General features: G+C 40.4%; 1 protein-coding gene across 3 annotated transcripts in view; it reads right to left on the reverse strand.

Moving 5' to 3' along the window:
* The window catches only part of unc5cb (unc-5 netrin receptor Cb), a 107067-nt gene extending 98963 nt beyond the window's left edge, over positions 1 to 8104 (reverse strand). Inside the window, exon 1 of one of the 3 annotated variants that reach the window (XM_010738164.3) lies at positions 7402 to 8104. In XM_010738164.3, coding sequence (XP_010736466.1) covers positions 7402 to 7519 — 118 coding nt within the window. In that variant the 5' untranslated portion in view covers positions 7520 to 8104. The remainder of the gene's footprint in view (positions 1 to 7401) is intronic. The other 2 variants (XM_019278327.2, XM_019278328.2) reach the window with 2 other exon arrangements.
* Positions 8105 to 17910: the final 9806 nt, after the last annotated feature.

The raw sequence follows: 17910 nt of genomic DNA on the forward strand, positions 1-17910 counted from the left end.
CGACCAGACATTAGTGCAGCGTCTGGAAACCACCAGCCCTGTTCACAATGCAGAGATGTGACACATTCGACAACAAAATGAAGCAAACGCTTCAGTCTGCAGGTATATAAAATGTGTACGCCTACGAAATATATGTAAAATATATATATCAGCTTGGCAAATGACTTATTAGAGATAAATACTATTATTTATTAACCAAGAATTCCTATTCTTCACGAGGGCTTTTATATATTTGCTTTAGTCCCATTCCACTCATGAGGCTCCAGCTCCGAGCACAAGACAGGGCAAAGCCAGGATTAAGGGTTTAGCTTTGTCAATCAGAGCCAGAACAGAGGGAAAGATAGCAGCTGTATTTCTATTCTGGAGAGCCGGCTGGATTTCCATAGAGACATGAAAATTCAGGTGATTGCCAAAGCCTCCACACTGTGTGTCTGACTCAGGTGTTATGAGTCACCACTGATATCATCTCACTCATTACAGCCTCAGTGGTATGTTGGCCGTTCTCATCAGACCTGAACATATAGCCTGGCTTTAACATCAAAGGTGCGACGGTGACAGAGTGCAGGATTGAAAGAGCACCTTGAGATGACGATATTCATGCTCCAGACTCTTTTTAGAACACTGTCTCTGAATGATCCCATCAGCCAGGCAATGGCAATGTCTTCATTTAAAGTAATTATTTGTTTTATGTGTTTTAAATTGAGTTTTTATTACTTTAAAACTGTTTTCATACTAAAGCGTGTAGTTTGAAAGTGTGTGACTTATGTACAGCATTTATGTTATATAAGATTTACTCAATTACTAGATGTCTACAGGATCAACAGTAGAACTGGTTGAAGGGAGGGAAACATGTTACACTTTCTCCAATACTTTTTTTCACAATTGTTTTCACAATTACATACGAAATTCTGACAACCGATTATTCTGTAAGCCTAAAATCTGCCTACCATCACCTCTAAAGCTCACTAATTAGGAAGAAACCAAAACATTTTTCCCAAAATGTTGAACTTTAACTTGAATACCAGCCCTCAAGTAATTTAAAAGGTATATTTCTCCCAATTTAGCCCCACAGACTTGCAAAAATTTTGCTAAACTAGGATTATCTCACACCTGCACCAAGGGCATGTTTGGCCTAAATTTTCGTCCTACTGTCAGAGTTTCTCTCATCTTGTTTTGCCGCGTTAGGACTGCACATGCTATGAAGTAGCAACCAACCCTGTTCCATTCTACATGCTGGGCTGGGTGGAACCAAGACTGCAGGGGACCCTGTTAAAGGACATTGGGGAAATAACAACATTCCCAATGACTCTGCCTTTTACTGCTCATCAGCACTTTGAGTTTTTTATAGTGTCTGTGTGCATACATAAGAGTACCAACATTCCCTCTCTCATCTCCCCCATAACGCTCTCTATTTTGTGCCTTAATCCTCTTTGCTCGGAAGAATAGCATGTAAGGCAACAGTAACAGGACATTTAATTTTTGCTGTGTCCACCGATGATTACATGAGCTATTGGTGATGATTATCACACAACTATATAACATATAGATATATTACTTACATGTATGTTACTGCACTGTCAGGATAAGTGAAACAAAAATACAGTGATAACTATCAAGATGAAAGTACCTCCCACCTACTATCTTTTAGTCACTCCAATTTACCTGAATTTGTAATGGCACGTCCTTGACCGATTTCCCGTTAGCAACACAAAAATGCATAAGGACATTAGTGGTTGAGCACCAAGGGGGGGGGGACATGATGCCAAATTAAAGGGCAGGAGTGGAGTGTGTACTTATACTCACTCATGATGTGCTCTGTGAGCCCTGCTGCTTATAATGGCATGAGAAGGGCCACTTAACTCGTAATCACTTCTCTTTCTCCCCCTTTGGCTCTGTCCTCCTTTTTACCCCCCCCATCCCCTCAACCCCTGATTTTCTGACTGTCGGATCTGATCTCTAATCATAAATGAACTGTAGATCAAGAGCAGGGACAGTGGTCCACACCCCCCCCTTCACCCCTTGGATGAGATCCTGTAATCACAGTGCTCTCGGCTAGTAAGAGGCCAACAAGCCTTTGAATGAGAAATGACTGTACCTCTAATGCATCAGCCATCACAACTTTGAAGAGCCATTTTCTGGCAGAGGGGATATCACAGGTGGGAAATCAGGTCACCACCACTACCATAATCATCTTTACAATCATTATGCTCTATCTCATCCAGTAGCGTAATTGTAAATGGGGCCTTTTATACAATTATTTTCATTTGCTGTCCAAAGCCTAAAAAGCAAAACTTGCCACAATATGTCACAGTAATTTAAGCCCAGTGGTGCACTTTGACTTACTCTGCTCTCACAATAACTCTTAGCAAACACACACGCACACAGATACACACAGACACACACACACACACACTATCTAGGTGGTGCAGTATACATTGTGTCAAGACACAGGTCAGCCATTCTGGCACAGGCCTGCCTGTCAAGTGCTGCTACTTGTGCTGAGCTCTGCTAATGGACTGCTAATAGAAGTGAATGTTGCACTGTGAAGCTCCCCTGTAGTTGAGAGTGTCACACAGGGTGATTAATGACACACTCTCCTCTCCTCCCCTGTCCGTCCCTGTCCTCGCTCCATATCTTGCCTTCACCCTCCTCTCTTTCTCTCTCTCCACTTCTACCTGCAGCTCCTTCTCCACTTCACTCCTCAACACTAGTCTTTCTGTCCTGTTTGGCTCTTTTGTGTCCTTGCGATCACCCTCTTCTCACTCTTACCATTGCACCATACCATTTTTTTTTTTGTGTGTTCCTTTCTGCTTCTCTGGAAGGAGGCGAGATGATGAAATCATTATTACACTCCCCAACATTTTTATGTTTATTTTGCAAAGCTCTAGTTTCAAATGGCTTCACAATGCCTACAATATGAGAAATAACAAATAAGAATGGCAAGGAAACCTCCAACAGGAAACCTTATTAGGGAAAATAGCTCTTGGGTTTACTTTACTGGAAGTGGCATCCTTCCATCGGGCTGGTCAGAGAGCATAAATACACAAAATAAACACTAAAATTGCTTGGGTGAACCACTTATATCTGGTACGCATTGTTAGCAAGACGCCTAAACATCACAAGAATTGTTGACACTGAGGTTGTGTTCTCCATATTGTTCCCAGGAATTTTGTTGGTTTCAACAATCTCGGGATGAGTTCGCCTTTTGTTGCTATACACAAAGTAGACACTGTGGGTTTCTAAAGTTGATTAGGCTAATTATCTTTGATTGATTTGAGGCTAAATGTATACACTCAAATATTATATATACAAGGATTTAGAATTTCTCGACCAGAGTTATGCAGTGACAGTGTGGGGAGAGCTATGAAACAACATTTAGACCATTACGAAAGAAAGAACATTGCAAAGGTTTGTTTGGTGAGTGGTCAAATATTTCTGAGATAAATGAAAAGTGACATGATTTAGTAAAATAAAAAATCTAAAATAATCAGAACATTTCTAAAGCTCGTTTCCTAGCTGGTAAAACATTTCTGATGCGGGCGGGGTGGCACTAAAAGAGAATTTGGACTCATGACCTCAGCATTTCTGAAAATCCCAGCTACAGTGTCAGTAACACTATTCGCCTGCAACAGCACAACAAAAGATGTCACCCACCAGATGACTGCAGTACTGTTCCCAGCCCCAAAATAGCTCCATGTATATTTTTTGCCTCCGTAACAATAGTATATGACATCAAGTGGAGCTGGGAAGCAAACTCAGCAGCCACTTTTCACAGTAATTATCACTCACTACCACGCTCCGTCTGCAGCTCAGCTAGCAACCAGCATGCACCTCTGACCCCTCTCAGTACTGTCAGACCATACTGTACACACTGTTTATTTTGCCCTCTTCCTTCACCTGCGCCTAGGGGAGTGCGTTACTGAATCTTAATTTCCTTCAATTACATAAAATTGCTCGACTGTAACTGTGTCCTGTTGCCAGCTCATAGGTTCAGGCAACAGGCTATGATAGGAGGTAATGTATGAGAACGGCTCTTTACACACAATGTGCTCATTGTGCATACAGACCCTGTTTATAGAATGACCGCAATGGTTATAATGTTAGTGTCCCCCAAGGAGCCAGTTGTCAGGCCACAGGGAGGCTTGTTAAAAATAATAATGAAAGAAATAACCTGCATTATTGAAGCAGCGCTCAGATCAGTCTGAAAGAGAGTGTCATATGCGGAAAATAGCGACGTCTTACTGTGTAATGAGTCATGATATTTTAGAAACCACGTATAATAAAGATCCTTTCACTTTTCATTTTTCCAAAAAATAAACCTCAGAGGACACATCATCAGAAAGTGGAGAGGCAGCAGCGACAGAAACATGGAGTGAGAGTAGAAGAGGACGAGAAAGACATAAGAGCAGCATTGTGGAAAAACTGAACTAATTCCAGGAAGGGCAGCACCCCAGGCTGGACTTTATGTCCAACCTATCCACTGCCTAACATAGAGACACAGTATATAAATGTCAGCATTAAGGTAAATTATATGTAAGCCTTGAAAATAGAAAAGAAATCAGTAACGTAAAACACTTTAAAATGTGACCAGTGTATGTCTCTCGTCATACATTTAACATGCAAAGCTTTTAAATGATTTTGGAAATATTGAAGAGCTCTTTAGTGTAATCCATGTCTCAATTTGTTGAAGGTTTAAAAATCCTCCCTAAACCCATCTCCACTTCTTTTCAACGACCTCCTCCTGAAGCACATTTAATATGCGGAAACAATAAAGAAAATGCTTTCTCCTTAATTCACCGGCCAGTCTGTTTCATGAATAAAAATGTCCAATATTTCAGATTCACCCATCAGAACAAAAAAAAAAGTTTTTAAATTCAACTTCCCCTTGAAAAGGAAAAATTGTTTTAAACATCTCTTGGATTTTTTTTCTTACATATTATCATGAGGAGCTTTATCATATAGGCCCTATTCCCATAACAACTTGACATCCTCCATCAACTTTTAAAACAACATGCACACGGATACGGACACTGCACACACTGCACAGCTCTGCCGCTGTGCTGGAAATACCAGAAGTACATCTGTTCTTGCACCAAGGGTTTCCAATCAAGCTACTGTCACAGAGCTCTCAGCTACCTTTCTGGCAGCTCCCAGCTTATATCTGTCTCAACCTGTCTCCTTTGTCAAGAGTTCAGCAGGTTAATGAGCACTCTCATTTCCCAGTGCTCACTTCTGCCTGTAGATGGGATGAGAGCAGAGCAACTCCTCTCAAAGGCAAAGTCAGGAAGTAAAAAAAAATAAAATAAACTGCAATAGCCAAATGAAATGAATCTAAGTATACAACTATTGAAAATATGTTCTGATGGCTCCAAAACAAAATATGCAGGGAAGCGATGGTGTTACGAGGACTCCCTGGGTAAGTGAGCCACTTTAATCACCAGTAGTTTTACACTGAAGAAGTGACTCTCCAGCGATTTGGAAATGTGTAGAGCTCATCAGAGCACAAAAATAGCGGGGCCCATTAATTAGTCTCAAACAATGTTCTCCTGCTGTATCGACTTCTTAATGGACAGAGAAGGACCTTGTTCGTATTCCCATCTAGTCAATGACACAGCCCTCTCTGGGGTTTTGGAATGGGTATTATGTCATCTCACCCTGCCCTTCAGAAACCGGACCTGTGCTGTTTTTCATTCTTCCTCTCCCTCTTTTGCTCATTAACTATGTAGTAGTGAGATGAAGGTCTGGAACTGCTAGATAAGGTTGCTCACAGACCCTCACACTCCTGTCTACGATATGTGCTTGGACCTCCAATTTAAGCTTGTGTGGCTCTCGCATGAGAAACTTTAGAAAAAAAAAAACATGTTAGTCCATTGAAAAATCTGCTGCTGTGGGTCTTTCCTTGTACAGGTCTGTCTGCACAGCGAAAATCTGCTCATCCCCCCCCCCCCCGTCTCATCACGTCATTCAGCAATAGTTCATTCCAGAAAGAGCAGAGAGACCGTACTTAAATTCCACAGGCGTACACACTCAGTGGCATCTGACACACATGCACAAACACATACTGAATATTCGCCCTCACACAGATGGGCTCCTCCAAGCTCCCTTTGTTTGACAGACAATCCCACTCAGGAGAGAGTAGATTAAGTAAATGGCTTCAGGTGTTGTGGCATTATCTCAGTGCTTTCCATAACTGACAGCTACTACGGTTTCCAGAAAACATCTTTCAATTGACGACAAAAGGCTGAAAACACACTGAAGGTTAAGAAAAATATCCTTACTGGTTGAAGATAATGAGAAATGAAAACTGATTATATGTAAGATGTTGTGTTTGAAAATGAAAACCTCCCAAACTTCACCACTCCGTAGTTTTTTAAACATTTAGATTTTTCTGTGAATAGCAAAGGTCGATGCTGTTAAATGGCTTTACTAGCTTCACGGGACTGTAATGCCAATCACTATGAGATGCTGTGCTTGTTTCCAAAGCAAGGGGCGTCTTGGAATGAAACTATTCATGAGTCAGAACAAGATCGCTGAAGAATTTGGATTTGTTTTAGAATTATTGTTTACACCGGAAAATCAAACAGCTCATAAAAAAATTTAAATGAATTCAGCCACTCCTGTGCAAGATTTTCACAGTGTGAGCATGTCCAAATGAAACTGAGCATGAGTCAGAATTTAAATCTAATTTGGTTCAGAATAATCATAGTTAAGAATGGCCTATATGTTAAGAATTACCTCCTGCACTATAATTCAGAACGAATTAAATCTGTTTACATATATATATATTTCATATGCAATGTCATTTTTATTTTAAGTGAATATATTCTGGCACGACAATCTTTAAGGATCAATTTGGGGAGATGTAAAACAGCAGTCTCAAATGTGGGCTCAATTTCATTGTTGATGCTATCTCGGAAGCTTTGCTGGAGCACAACAACACTGCTTGGTTTCTTTTCTTGGAGAAACAGATGTGATAGTCTGTAGATAGACTGTTTCTGTTTACAATTGACAGTTGTGGTTTGCACAAATGAAATAGGAATCATTTAGTCTCCTGAATGAAAGTGGTGATTTTGTCAATCTTTTTTTTTATCCCATCATGTTTTTCCTGTGAAGCGACGGTGGTTTGTCATATTTAACCCACGTTATTGGAAGCTCATGACTGTAAGGCCTACACTTGCTGTGATACAGACTACAGGCTGAATTTATGCTTTAATATCTCATATAGCGCAGCGCCAAAAGGTGGGTAAACCGTTTTTTTTTTCGTTAGAAGAATGAGTAAACTTAAACTCAGGTGGTCCCTCCTATCCACTGCACCCCTACTACAAGCCATAGGAGTTTACAGAACTTTTACCGAGAGCAAAGCGTAAAGTTCACAGATCAAAAATGCATTTGCAACTTTACCTTGCGCCACTCCGATATCCAACAGGAGAAAAACCAAAAGCCAGGACACGGTCAGCATCACACGCGAAGATCTCGGCACTCTTCCTCCTTCTCTATCAGTTTGTGCACCGTACCCCATGATGAGGAGTCAAACTCCGCTCTGAGGCAAGTCCAAGTCACTGAGAAATTGCGCTCAAACACGCACTAATGTCGCTCGTTATTGTGCGCTGCGGTCGAAATCTCACCTCTCAAAACCCCGAGAGCAACAAAAAAAAAAGAAGAAGAAAATTGCCTTTGAGAATATATCCAGTTTTTTTTTTTGCAGTCATATAAAACTGTGACAGTTTATGGAACAAGAGGCGGGTGCATCGCCCTCCGTCAGGAAGGATGTTGCATTAAAATCTGTCTCCGGTTTCTTTTCCCCTCAAAGGTTCACTTGATTTGTCTGCAGATATGGATCGATGTCTTGATGGCAAATTCATGCTCCGATTAGTCCCCAGCACCAAAAATCAAAGTCCTCCGGTGAGTCCCTCTCTTGTCGCACCTTTCACGCGTGCAGGCGGAGTGTGTGAAGCCGTATGTGCGTGCGCCGCGCCTCGCGCTCCACTGACGGGACTGAACCGGGGGGGGGGGGGAAGGAGCAGTCTCTGCGGGCTACCTTGCTCCTTCAGCCAATCCAAGTGCGCTGGCAAGTGGCGGCGCTGTATCAAAACCTGGCCCGGACAGCGGTAAGGAATGGATGCCGCCTATCAAACAGATGATTAATGAAAGCTTTGGGTGCAAAGTACTTATGCCAATCATTGAAGTCAGTGACGCCTACAGCTGTAAAGTAGCATACCAAGTCCTCTATGGCTGACAGGGAAAAAAACAAAAAAACATTTTATTTTATTTGGTGTATTCTACATAACTAACTGAAAAAAACAGGTCTAAAAATGAATAATAAATAAAAATAATAACAATAAGATAATAATATTTTTTAAAAGGTGGTATGTATTGCTAAAGGCTGAGAAAGTACTCAGATCCAGTACTAAAAGTACTAATACCACAATGTAAAAATATATCTTTCTGCAGTAAAAATGTCCCCCGTGACTGCCTTATTATTATATATGACATTATTACATTATCAATACTGATGCATCAATTGTATTCAATTTAAACAAAGCATTTTATGGTTGATTTGTAACTACAGTCCCAGTCCACCATGAAATATTAGCTCCTTTGACCTCTTTGGCTCTCAAACAGTTATTCAAATGAAATTATTTGAGAAGTTTAGAAGGGAAGTGTGTCTTTGATTGACATCTGAAACATGAAAAGAAGTACTGACTAGACAGGGCTTGTCACAAGACAAAGTAACTACTACTACCAACGCAAAATAAATGTAGTGGAGTAAAAAGTGCAATATTTATCACTGAAATGCAGTGCAGTAGACGTTTTAAGTAGTGAAAAATGTAAACACTCAAGTAAAATAGCACTTCTAAATTATACTGAATTACAGTACTGGAGTAAATAAATTCCACCCTTGTGTATTGCAAACAGGTGCTTCCGTATTCTGGCCTCTTTTGAGAACATAAATCCTCATTAATTTAACGCAAGCACTGCAACAGGAAGACATAATTTATCTGACTGGGTCCTGCACCCGCCCTTGTTTCTGCCACTCTAATTGTTATTTAGAAGTAGTAATAGCATGTCACAAAACCTGATCAATAATGATCTCAGCCCAACAGACATACTTCCTGAACACACACACACACACACAGACACACACACATATGACTTTTTGCTTTGCAGAGGGAAACTTGTCCCAGTGATTCCGATAAAAGGCTGATGAGTAATTACATATGCATGACAGATGTCTAGGCAATGCCCCCGATACTTCGTGATTAATGTGAAATATGAGGCTGACACTATCTCGGCAGCAAAATGAAACGTGATAACTTTTCAAATATGAATCTAATTTAAAAAGCATGGTATTCTCCTCCCCTCCATCACCCTTTTTTAATGTACGGTGATGTCAATGGGCAGCTGTCATCTCACTGGCATTTCAATTTCAGGTAGGATATGCAGGAAATTGCTTTTATTCTTGACTAGGATGGAAGCGATAGCTGTGGTTTGGGTCACCAAAAAAATATATACCACATCATCTTACGAGCTACATAAATGCACAGTATGTGTTTAATGAGAAGCTATACTTTTTGCCATTTCATGCAAGCATGGATTCAACAAGGTGCTGTAAACATTTCTCAGAGAGGGTTGGTCCATGCTGACTCCATAGTGATGCATTCATTCTGCTATCGACACATGCCACATCATCCCAAAGGTGCTCTGTTTGGTTGAGATATGACGAGTGCACAAGCTATGGGAGGAAAACCGAGGTCACTGTGTCTTTTTCCAATCTTGCAATGATGTGTGCATGTCAAGTGGCATCATATCTCCCTGCATGTAGCCATTTGAATAGTGAACGGTGACCATGAAGGCCACATCCTGACACTGACACCATGTATGTCACTTCGCACACACCAGGATTTCTCAGATCACGCTTTATTTTTCCGCCTCTCAGTCATGCAATTCTGGTGAGAACTTACATAGCCTCATTTTCTTGTTCTTTGCTGACTGGAGTGGAAAGTGGCATAGCCCTCTGCTGCAGCAGCCCATCCAATTCAAGGTTAAATGATGTGTGCTTTCTGAAATATCCTTCTTCACACTGCTGTTGTACTGAGCTGTCATTTATTTGTGGCCTGTTAACTTGAGCAAGTTTTGCCATTGTCCTTTGACTTCTCTCATGAGTCACTGAAGTGCCTATTCTGAGAATAACAAGTGACATCCTGAGGTCTCAGTCTGCTTAAATTATCATATCCCTTCCACTGGTCCTGTTCAGAACTATTCAGTAAAGCTGAAACACAGTGGAAAATTAAAAACATAATTACATATTCTGTTATCTTTTGTTTGTGTATAAAGGTGTTAGGCCCAAGTTTAAAATTGGGTTCTTATTAACTGCCTCTGAGTGCCATGATATTTGGCAATTACTGTCTCTAGTCTGAGGGATACGAGGGCAGATGTCCTCACTTTATATGTACAAGAGGAAAACATTCATGCAACCTCCTAAAACATTCACCACTGACCTGTGTAAGCTTTTGAGAAGTGATGCAGTGTGTGCAGGAGTGAAAAGCCCTAATATCACAGAAATACCGAGGTGTAAATGCCCCCCCAGATTGTTAACATGCCTCTTTCAGCAAAGAAAGAAGTTTTGTTTTGTTTTGTTTTTTTGTTTTTTTTACCCTCAGGATCGCTGTTAGATGGATGTTTTAGTCTCGCAGGAAACTTGACACTCCAGTGCAGGAGAACCCCAGGAGGACAGCCGTGTCTGGTGATGCTGGAAGCGGAGTGTCTGGAGCAAACAACCACAGCGTGCTGAAAGTCACTCGAATCGACATCTTGTCCATTTTAGCGTTCCAGTCTAAGAGCAACTGAACCCGTGAACTTTATATGCATGCTTTATTTACTCATGACTCACTGCAACTTAGCTGTTTGCTTAAATTGGACGGTAATCTCAGAAGTTAGATACTGAATCTGTGTATTTCATCTGTACTGCCTCCAAAAAGGGAAGTGTGAAAAGTTCACCGAGTTTAATTATATTATCTGTGAAAAGTACAATATTCTGTTGTCAGTAGCTGTTAGTTTGAATGGGAAAGAGCGGGAAGCTGTGCCAAAGAGGAGGTTTCACATATATTTTAAACTTTACTGACGTTCATCAGAATAGTTCAAGGGTAATAGCTTCTCTGTGCAGATATCTTCTGATTTAGCATCTCTGTTAAAATTACGTAGCTCTATGGCTATAGAGCAAACCAACAACTATTGGTCAGTCATTCATTCAGACTTTAGTACTTTTCATCAATGGTCACCAATGACTTATCCTGTGAATGATCTACCTATGTTCACTGAACTACTACTAAATTTCATGGTTCTCAGACGATGAATTCTAATAACATTTACGATCCCCTGACTTCTCCTGTAATGCCAGCAGGAGGCTGGATGGATTGCCGTGAAATTTGGTACAGGCATACATGTCCATCTCAGGATGAACTGGTGATCCCCTGACTTTCCTTCAGGTCTAAATCTTAAATTGTCCATTACTCTGGTTTACGACCAAACCCCTGCAAAACTAAAGCCTTCCTCTCAGCCTCAGCTGTACTTTGTGCACTAATTCGAACATTTTAGTATGCTAACATGATAAACTAAGATATTATACTTGTTATAAATCCGCATCTTATTATGAGCATGCTGAGGTGAGCATGTAGCTCCAGTGCAGCCTCACATCATGGCTGCAGTCTCTCAGTCTTGATACGACATATATATTCTTTGTTGAGGGATGTGTCTCTCAGCACTGCACGTCAGACATCCTGTATTCCTGCTGAGCGATCACAAGACCTGTGTTTCTCCCACGAGGCTGTTGATCAATTAGACTGAGAGACAGACAGTCAGACAGATTGATAGGCAGACAAACAAACAGAGAGATATGCAGGCAGACTGATGATAATGCAGAGGCAGTGTAATGCAGTTTGTACGTGGTACCCACTCCCCGAACCCAACCCATCCCCCCTCCTGCCACCACACACATACACACCAACAGGCCTCAGCGTCTTTCTAATTTTAAAGATAAACATCACTGAGTGAAAATGGAATTGAAAATTAATCACAGCTATAAATTAAGTCACATTTAGGGGTATCCTTCTTCCTCATCCACAGAGTTACAGGTAGATTGCTGTTACAGCTGTACAAAGTTACTCTACCCAGCTGCAGGATAGAGAAGAATGTGAATGATGACAAATGGAATAATATAATTTGCACACAAAGCAGTGGTTTGGGGCTGTTTTTTTTCCTTCTTTTTTTTACAACTGTGAGCCACAGAGACAGTGAATGGTAGTGTCGACCATGTGTGCCACACAATAAAGCTGCTTTCCATCGCTTTGGGCACACTTTACTGCTGCTCTTGATATCAGTATTAAAAGTGATTTGCAGCTCCGTATGTGGCAAGGAATCAAAACTTAATTTAGGCAGATAAAGATGCCATTTGGGAGGGAGATAAAGTGCTGCATCATGGGAGATGTGTTCCCCAGCCTGCTCTCAGCTCCTCACCCTTACAGCGCCCTCAGATTTACTAGCTCTTTTTTCCTGCTCCATAAAACAGCAAATCTGCTCGCCAGGCGACACAGGCAAATGTTAATGGATTCATTTGTCAAGAACCTTCCACTTATTTACAGTCGTCTTCCATTACCGTTGCTCCTCCTGTAAGAGAAAAACCGGTGGCCAAAGTCAAAATATCGATCTACCTGTCCATCACGACTGTGAGTCACCCTGTAAAACACACGAAGCCAAAGACACTGCCGCCACCAGTAGTGTGTTTCAACATGACAGTTACACAAGTGGTGCACAAGCTGTTTTTTTTTATATACATTACATAATTACATTAGTGCAGTTATGTAATATAATAAGACTTAGATAAGAAATTCATTTGCAATTGTTCTAAAACATATATTAAGTTTAATTACCTGATTTTTTTTATTTTTTTATAAATGTATATATTTATTCTTTTTTTTCATGTGGTGTTCATAGTCAAGCACAGGGTTTTAAAATATTTTACATGGGGCTTATCTTACTGACACAGAGGCGCAAAAATGGAATTAAAAAAACAGCAATACGCCTGAATGTTGAACAGTTTTACTTGAAATAAAATTTCTGTTAAGCTTCCATGAGAAACGCATGAAGAAGATCCATTAGTGCTGTTTGTATTAACCACATATACAGTACAAAGAGTACTGGCTTTGATTATACTGGCGTGCTGCAGCTCCTTAGACCACCAGGGTTGCTCCAGTGTGACTGCTGACGCAAGCCAGACCTTGACCCTGTGCACCAGCCACTGATAGTTCAGACTTCTCATTTGAAAACTCAGCCTGAAGGAAGGTGAGAGCCCTGCTGTGCTACAGACCAGATACCCCCCCCACACACACACACACAACCTCACCCAACCCCTCAACACATCTTATATCTTCTCCACTGCCCAGGTTTGGCTGTGCTGTGTGACTCTGGATCAAAGCATCAAGCACGACTCTGTTTAGTATCTTTCCAAACCTTCCTAGATCAGATCTGAGTCAAGCCGACATCACAATCTGAGGAGAAATATGACCAAGAGTAGCAGTAAACCTAGTTGTTCTAGTAGTAGTGACAGTAGTACGTCATTAATCCTCCCTTGTAACATTTATTTGACACACAAGCATCAAAAGCAACATGAAGTTGCCGTGCCAAACATAAGCAGGTCACACACAAGCCAACTGCTCATAAATATGCACACCCGATATACTGATTCTAGATAGTGTCCTAAGAAAAAATGCTATAGTGCAAAGTTCATTCTAAAAAATAAATTGGTTATTTGTCATCTAACTGTTTTGTCCCTTTTTCCATTTTTGTTCCTCTATGCTTAATGCTTCTGATCCTATTTTAGTGAGAAACTAAAGCTCATTAAGACCCAGTACAGTAGATTATGGTCACTCAAAGAAGTCAACATTTAAATAGCAGCCTGTACTGGTGGCATTTCGACAGGGGAGGAGAACAACAATATCCACAAGGCAGTTACAAGATGTCTGTGATTCATTGTTTAATAAACATGGAGTACATCCTTGAAGAAAAGTATTTACTCTCATACCATGGCGTGCTGTGACTCAAATCCACAGAGGTTCCTAGACGGCCTTTGCTAACTATATAAAAGCTTCTGATTATCTCGTGCTAACCTCGTGCACACAGGCCAGACACTCATGGCATAAACAGTACTGCACCATCTCACAGTCTGCCATCCATACATCTGTTACATCCCCCTTCATTTCCTCTTTCCTACTCGTTCTTTTTCCTTTTCAACAGTCCCCACCTCCCATCCGGGGAAATGGTTTGGCCTTTCTGAAGTAAACAGGCATTAATCACTCCTTGAGAGAGAATTGTCCGGGGGACAGCCCAAGGCATTTGAAGGGGGCCACACAGAGGCACATGGGACCAGGAGATAGATGCTGTAGGGGTGCGGGGTGTTATGGCCCCCTATGGGAAGTGTACAGCACCAGCTGATGGGGTCAGCGTGTCCACCTTGGGTAAGTGTGTCAAGGACAGTGAGAGGAGGAGGTGGGACTTTGGCTCTGGGTGAAATACACTGCTGCAAACTAGAGCAGTGGGCTGACAGAAATTTCTTTGTTTCATCTTCAGTTTCTCATTTTCCCTATTTTACAAAAGTACAAGGAGTTCACACATGTGGATAAGCATAAATTAATGAGTGATCTGTCATGAATATGACAAAAAAACATCTCACACTTTCACTGGTAATTGTCAGAAAAAGATCCACTGTTTACTGTCTCGTCTACAAAATTAAGATGTGGATGTGGTATTATTTTGTATTGTTTGACATTTAAAATCTCTATTTGCCACAGAATCTACTTTTAGCAGGATGTTTATGGATATAGCTTCAAAATAATGTAAACTCCCATCAAGACAATGAGGACAAATATTTATGATTTCTTAGTTTTTGATGTACTGAGCTCATTAGTTCCAAGACAGATGAAAACAATCTAACACAGCTTATGAACTATGAATGGCAAGTACTATTTGAATCATAATTACTTGTTCTCAAGTCTTTCCATATTTCTTTATGAAAGAAAAAAACAGAGGATATTGTTCATGTCTGTATGACTATTATATGAGCCTAAAATCAATGTTATTTGGGTTATCCATGCAAAATGTCCCACTGTATTAATCTTATATAACTATTGACACTGCACTCAAAAGTATTGACACATGTCACTCTCCCTCTATTGGAAAATATGGGTTAGGGTTAATAAAGTCAAGCATATTCTGACAATAACCAGCTAACACTGACATTAGCCATCTCAGCTAATTAATTCCAGTACAGTCTTGACATGTTTTATGATACATTCATGCATAAAGATGCAACTAAGTGACCACAGGCCGTTCTCTGTCATTCACTCTGATCATCTGCTGTTTAATCAGAATCCCCAGTGTTTGCCAACCAAGCTGTACTGTATGCAACCCAGTATTATCCATTGCAACAGCTTTGAGGGGGATTACAGTCTAGGTCATTGTGGCATTTTTGCTGTCAAAAAATAGACTTTTGTCAACAGTTATATAAACTTAATCAACAGAAAATCCGGAGAAAAACACATCAGGCCCAAGTGAGTCACACACAGATGACAGTGGTTAATTTGATTCTAGGGAAGTAAAATGGTGCAAAACTACCAAAGCAGTTTTCTTTCTTTCAGTTTCATCATAGATGTTGGAGTTTATAGAGGGATCTGAGTTTTAATAATTAAAAATACATACTAGTTTTCAAACCGTGATAAAACTCCATGGCGTGATGTTTCTGCACTTTAATTGATCTTGCTTAACAAATTATCCCCAAAAGATCTCTATTAGTTTTTAGTTACGCTAGCATTGTGGCACTTTAGATGGCGGACTGGTAGTCGGTTGGTTGATTCACCACATTGGTACAGACTGAAAAATCTCAACAATCAGTACAGGGGTTGCCATGAACTGGCAAACAAACCTGGTTTCCAGGGGAAGTATCATACTGACTTTGGTAATCTTTCCCTTAAGCAAGTCAGATTCATCTGTAATGCCTCTTTTCAAATGTATTGTATCTTTAAACAACATTTATACACCTGTGTGTACTCAGAAACAGTTTTTTGGTCACTGTCATCATTCCTCCTCTACATACTGGCCCTGTAGAGATTCCTTTTGAATTTGTTTCCAAGTGATGGTTGACAAAATCCACAGTCCTCTTGCAAAAATAGCCTTAAATTCAGCTCAAGTTTATATGCAGCTTCAGCAATCTGGGACAAGCAAATAAAGATGGTATCTTCCAAAATTAGAATCTTGTTAGTATGAAATTTCCTCTTTGTGGGTACTGTTTGTTTCCTTCCTGAGTTGCAGTGATTGTAAAAGAAATTGTGCTGACCTGGAGCTGCTGGTTCTGTCATCCGTTACAAAGAACACGTTTTTATTGTAAATGTGTGCATGAGTGTTGTTTTAAAACAGAAACAGGAACCTTTCCTTTAAGTGTTATTTACATTGTGCACTGTTTGTTAAGTTTTGTGATTTTTTTTTTACAAGTGCATTGCATGTCTTAAAGCCATAATGGCTTCTGTTTCTCTTCAGCTCGTTACAACCATAGCACTCAGCTAGACAGCAGGGAGACATATGTTCCTCATCTTAAGTGGTGCTTTAAAGGGTATTGATGGTTTAAAAGCAGCTAGTAAGTGATCAATGAGGAGACTTTTCTGTCTTTTTGCGTCACGATGGCAGTATGGTGGACAATATTCAACAGTATTGATGGAAACTCTTAAAGAACTGCATCCAAATGTCCACAGCACAAGTGATGCTGGACACATTTCAAACTGCTTCAAATGGCCCAGCCTTAGTAACAGACTTCACTTATGTTGCTATATATAGAAGGTCACTTATCAGAGTAATATTTGTATTGCCATAAAATCACTATGGAAATACACAGCATTAAAGGGTTTTTGCTTTAGGTGACAGTTGGGCAACAACTGGAGTCTTGGCAAAGCGGGAGCAACTCTCTGATTCCAATCAGCCAGATGGCTGCCAAGCAACGTTTGGGTGTAATTGGAAAGGATGGGAAAAGCAGATTTCATACTTAAATTTATCTCTCAAGTCTTTAATAATCTAAAGCTCCCATGAAGCTGTCAAATGTTTTCAACATTTTACATTTTCAACTTTTCAATTGTCTAAAATGTTTACGCAGAACTAAAGCCACACTGGAAGTCAGCCACGCATTATGATATGATTGTATAGAATTACATTATTTAATACTATATAAATAAATTAAGAAATGACTTCCAGGATTTTTCACAAATAAATGTTTTGGGATATCTTAAAATAATATTTTTTCTGTTGCCCCCTCCTATTTAACAACCATTTAATTAATAGTTTCACAGTAGTCTGAATCACTTTCATTTGGCAGTCTCCATTTGGCAGGATCGTACTAAAATCCAAATTCCTGCTAGATGAGAGAAGAAAGAGCAGCATAATGTTCTGAGGCATAAAGGCTCTCCATTTTCTCTAAGATGCTTTCATCTCGCACGACTGAAAAGTCAGGCCTGTTGTCCTTTGTTAGGGTGTGAGTTTCAGCTATGTTTTGAACTGACATGACACAGCCAGAGATGTTTGTACATCCAGCGTTTGAATTACGGAGGAGTAAAGGCCTGCGTGGTGATGTATGAGCAGGATGTCAGGTCTGTCTGTTAACAATGATTTATGAACGCTTGAGGGGAGAGCAACGCCAGGTTGTGGTAATGTAGTCAGACTGAGAAAGCTACTGTAAACACACCTAATGAAGGCTCACACAGGAATCCATTACACCTTTTCACATTCCACTCTTATGATATTGCATGTGAAACTGTCTCATTCCAGGGCAACAAAGGGCCAAAATACCTTATTCAAACATCTCAGAGGAACATTGTA

Source organism: Larimichthys crocea, chromosome IX (assembly GCF_000972845.2).
Source record: "Larimichthys crocea isolate SSNF chromosome IX, L_crocea_2.0, whole genome shotgun sequence".
Taxonomy (NCBI): domain Eukaryota; kingdom Metazoa; phylum Chordata; class Actinopteri; family Sciaenidae; genus Larimichthys; species Larimichthys crocea.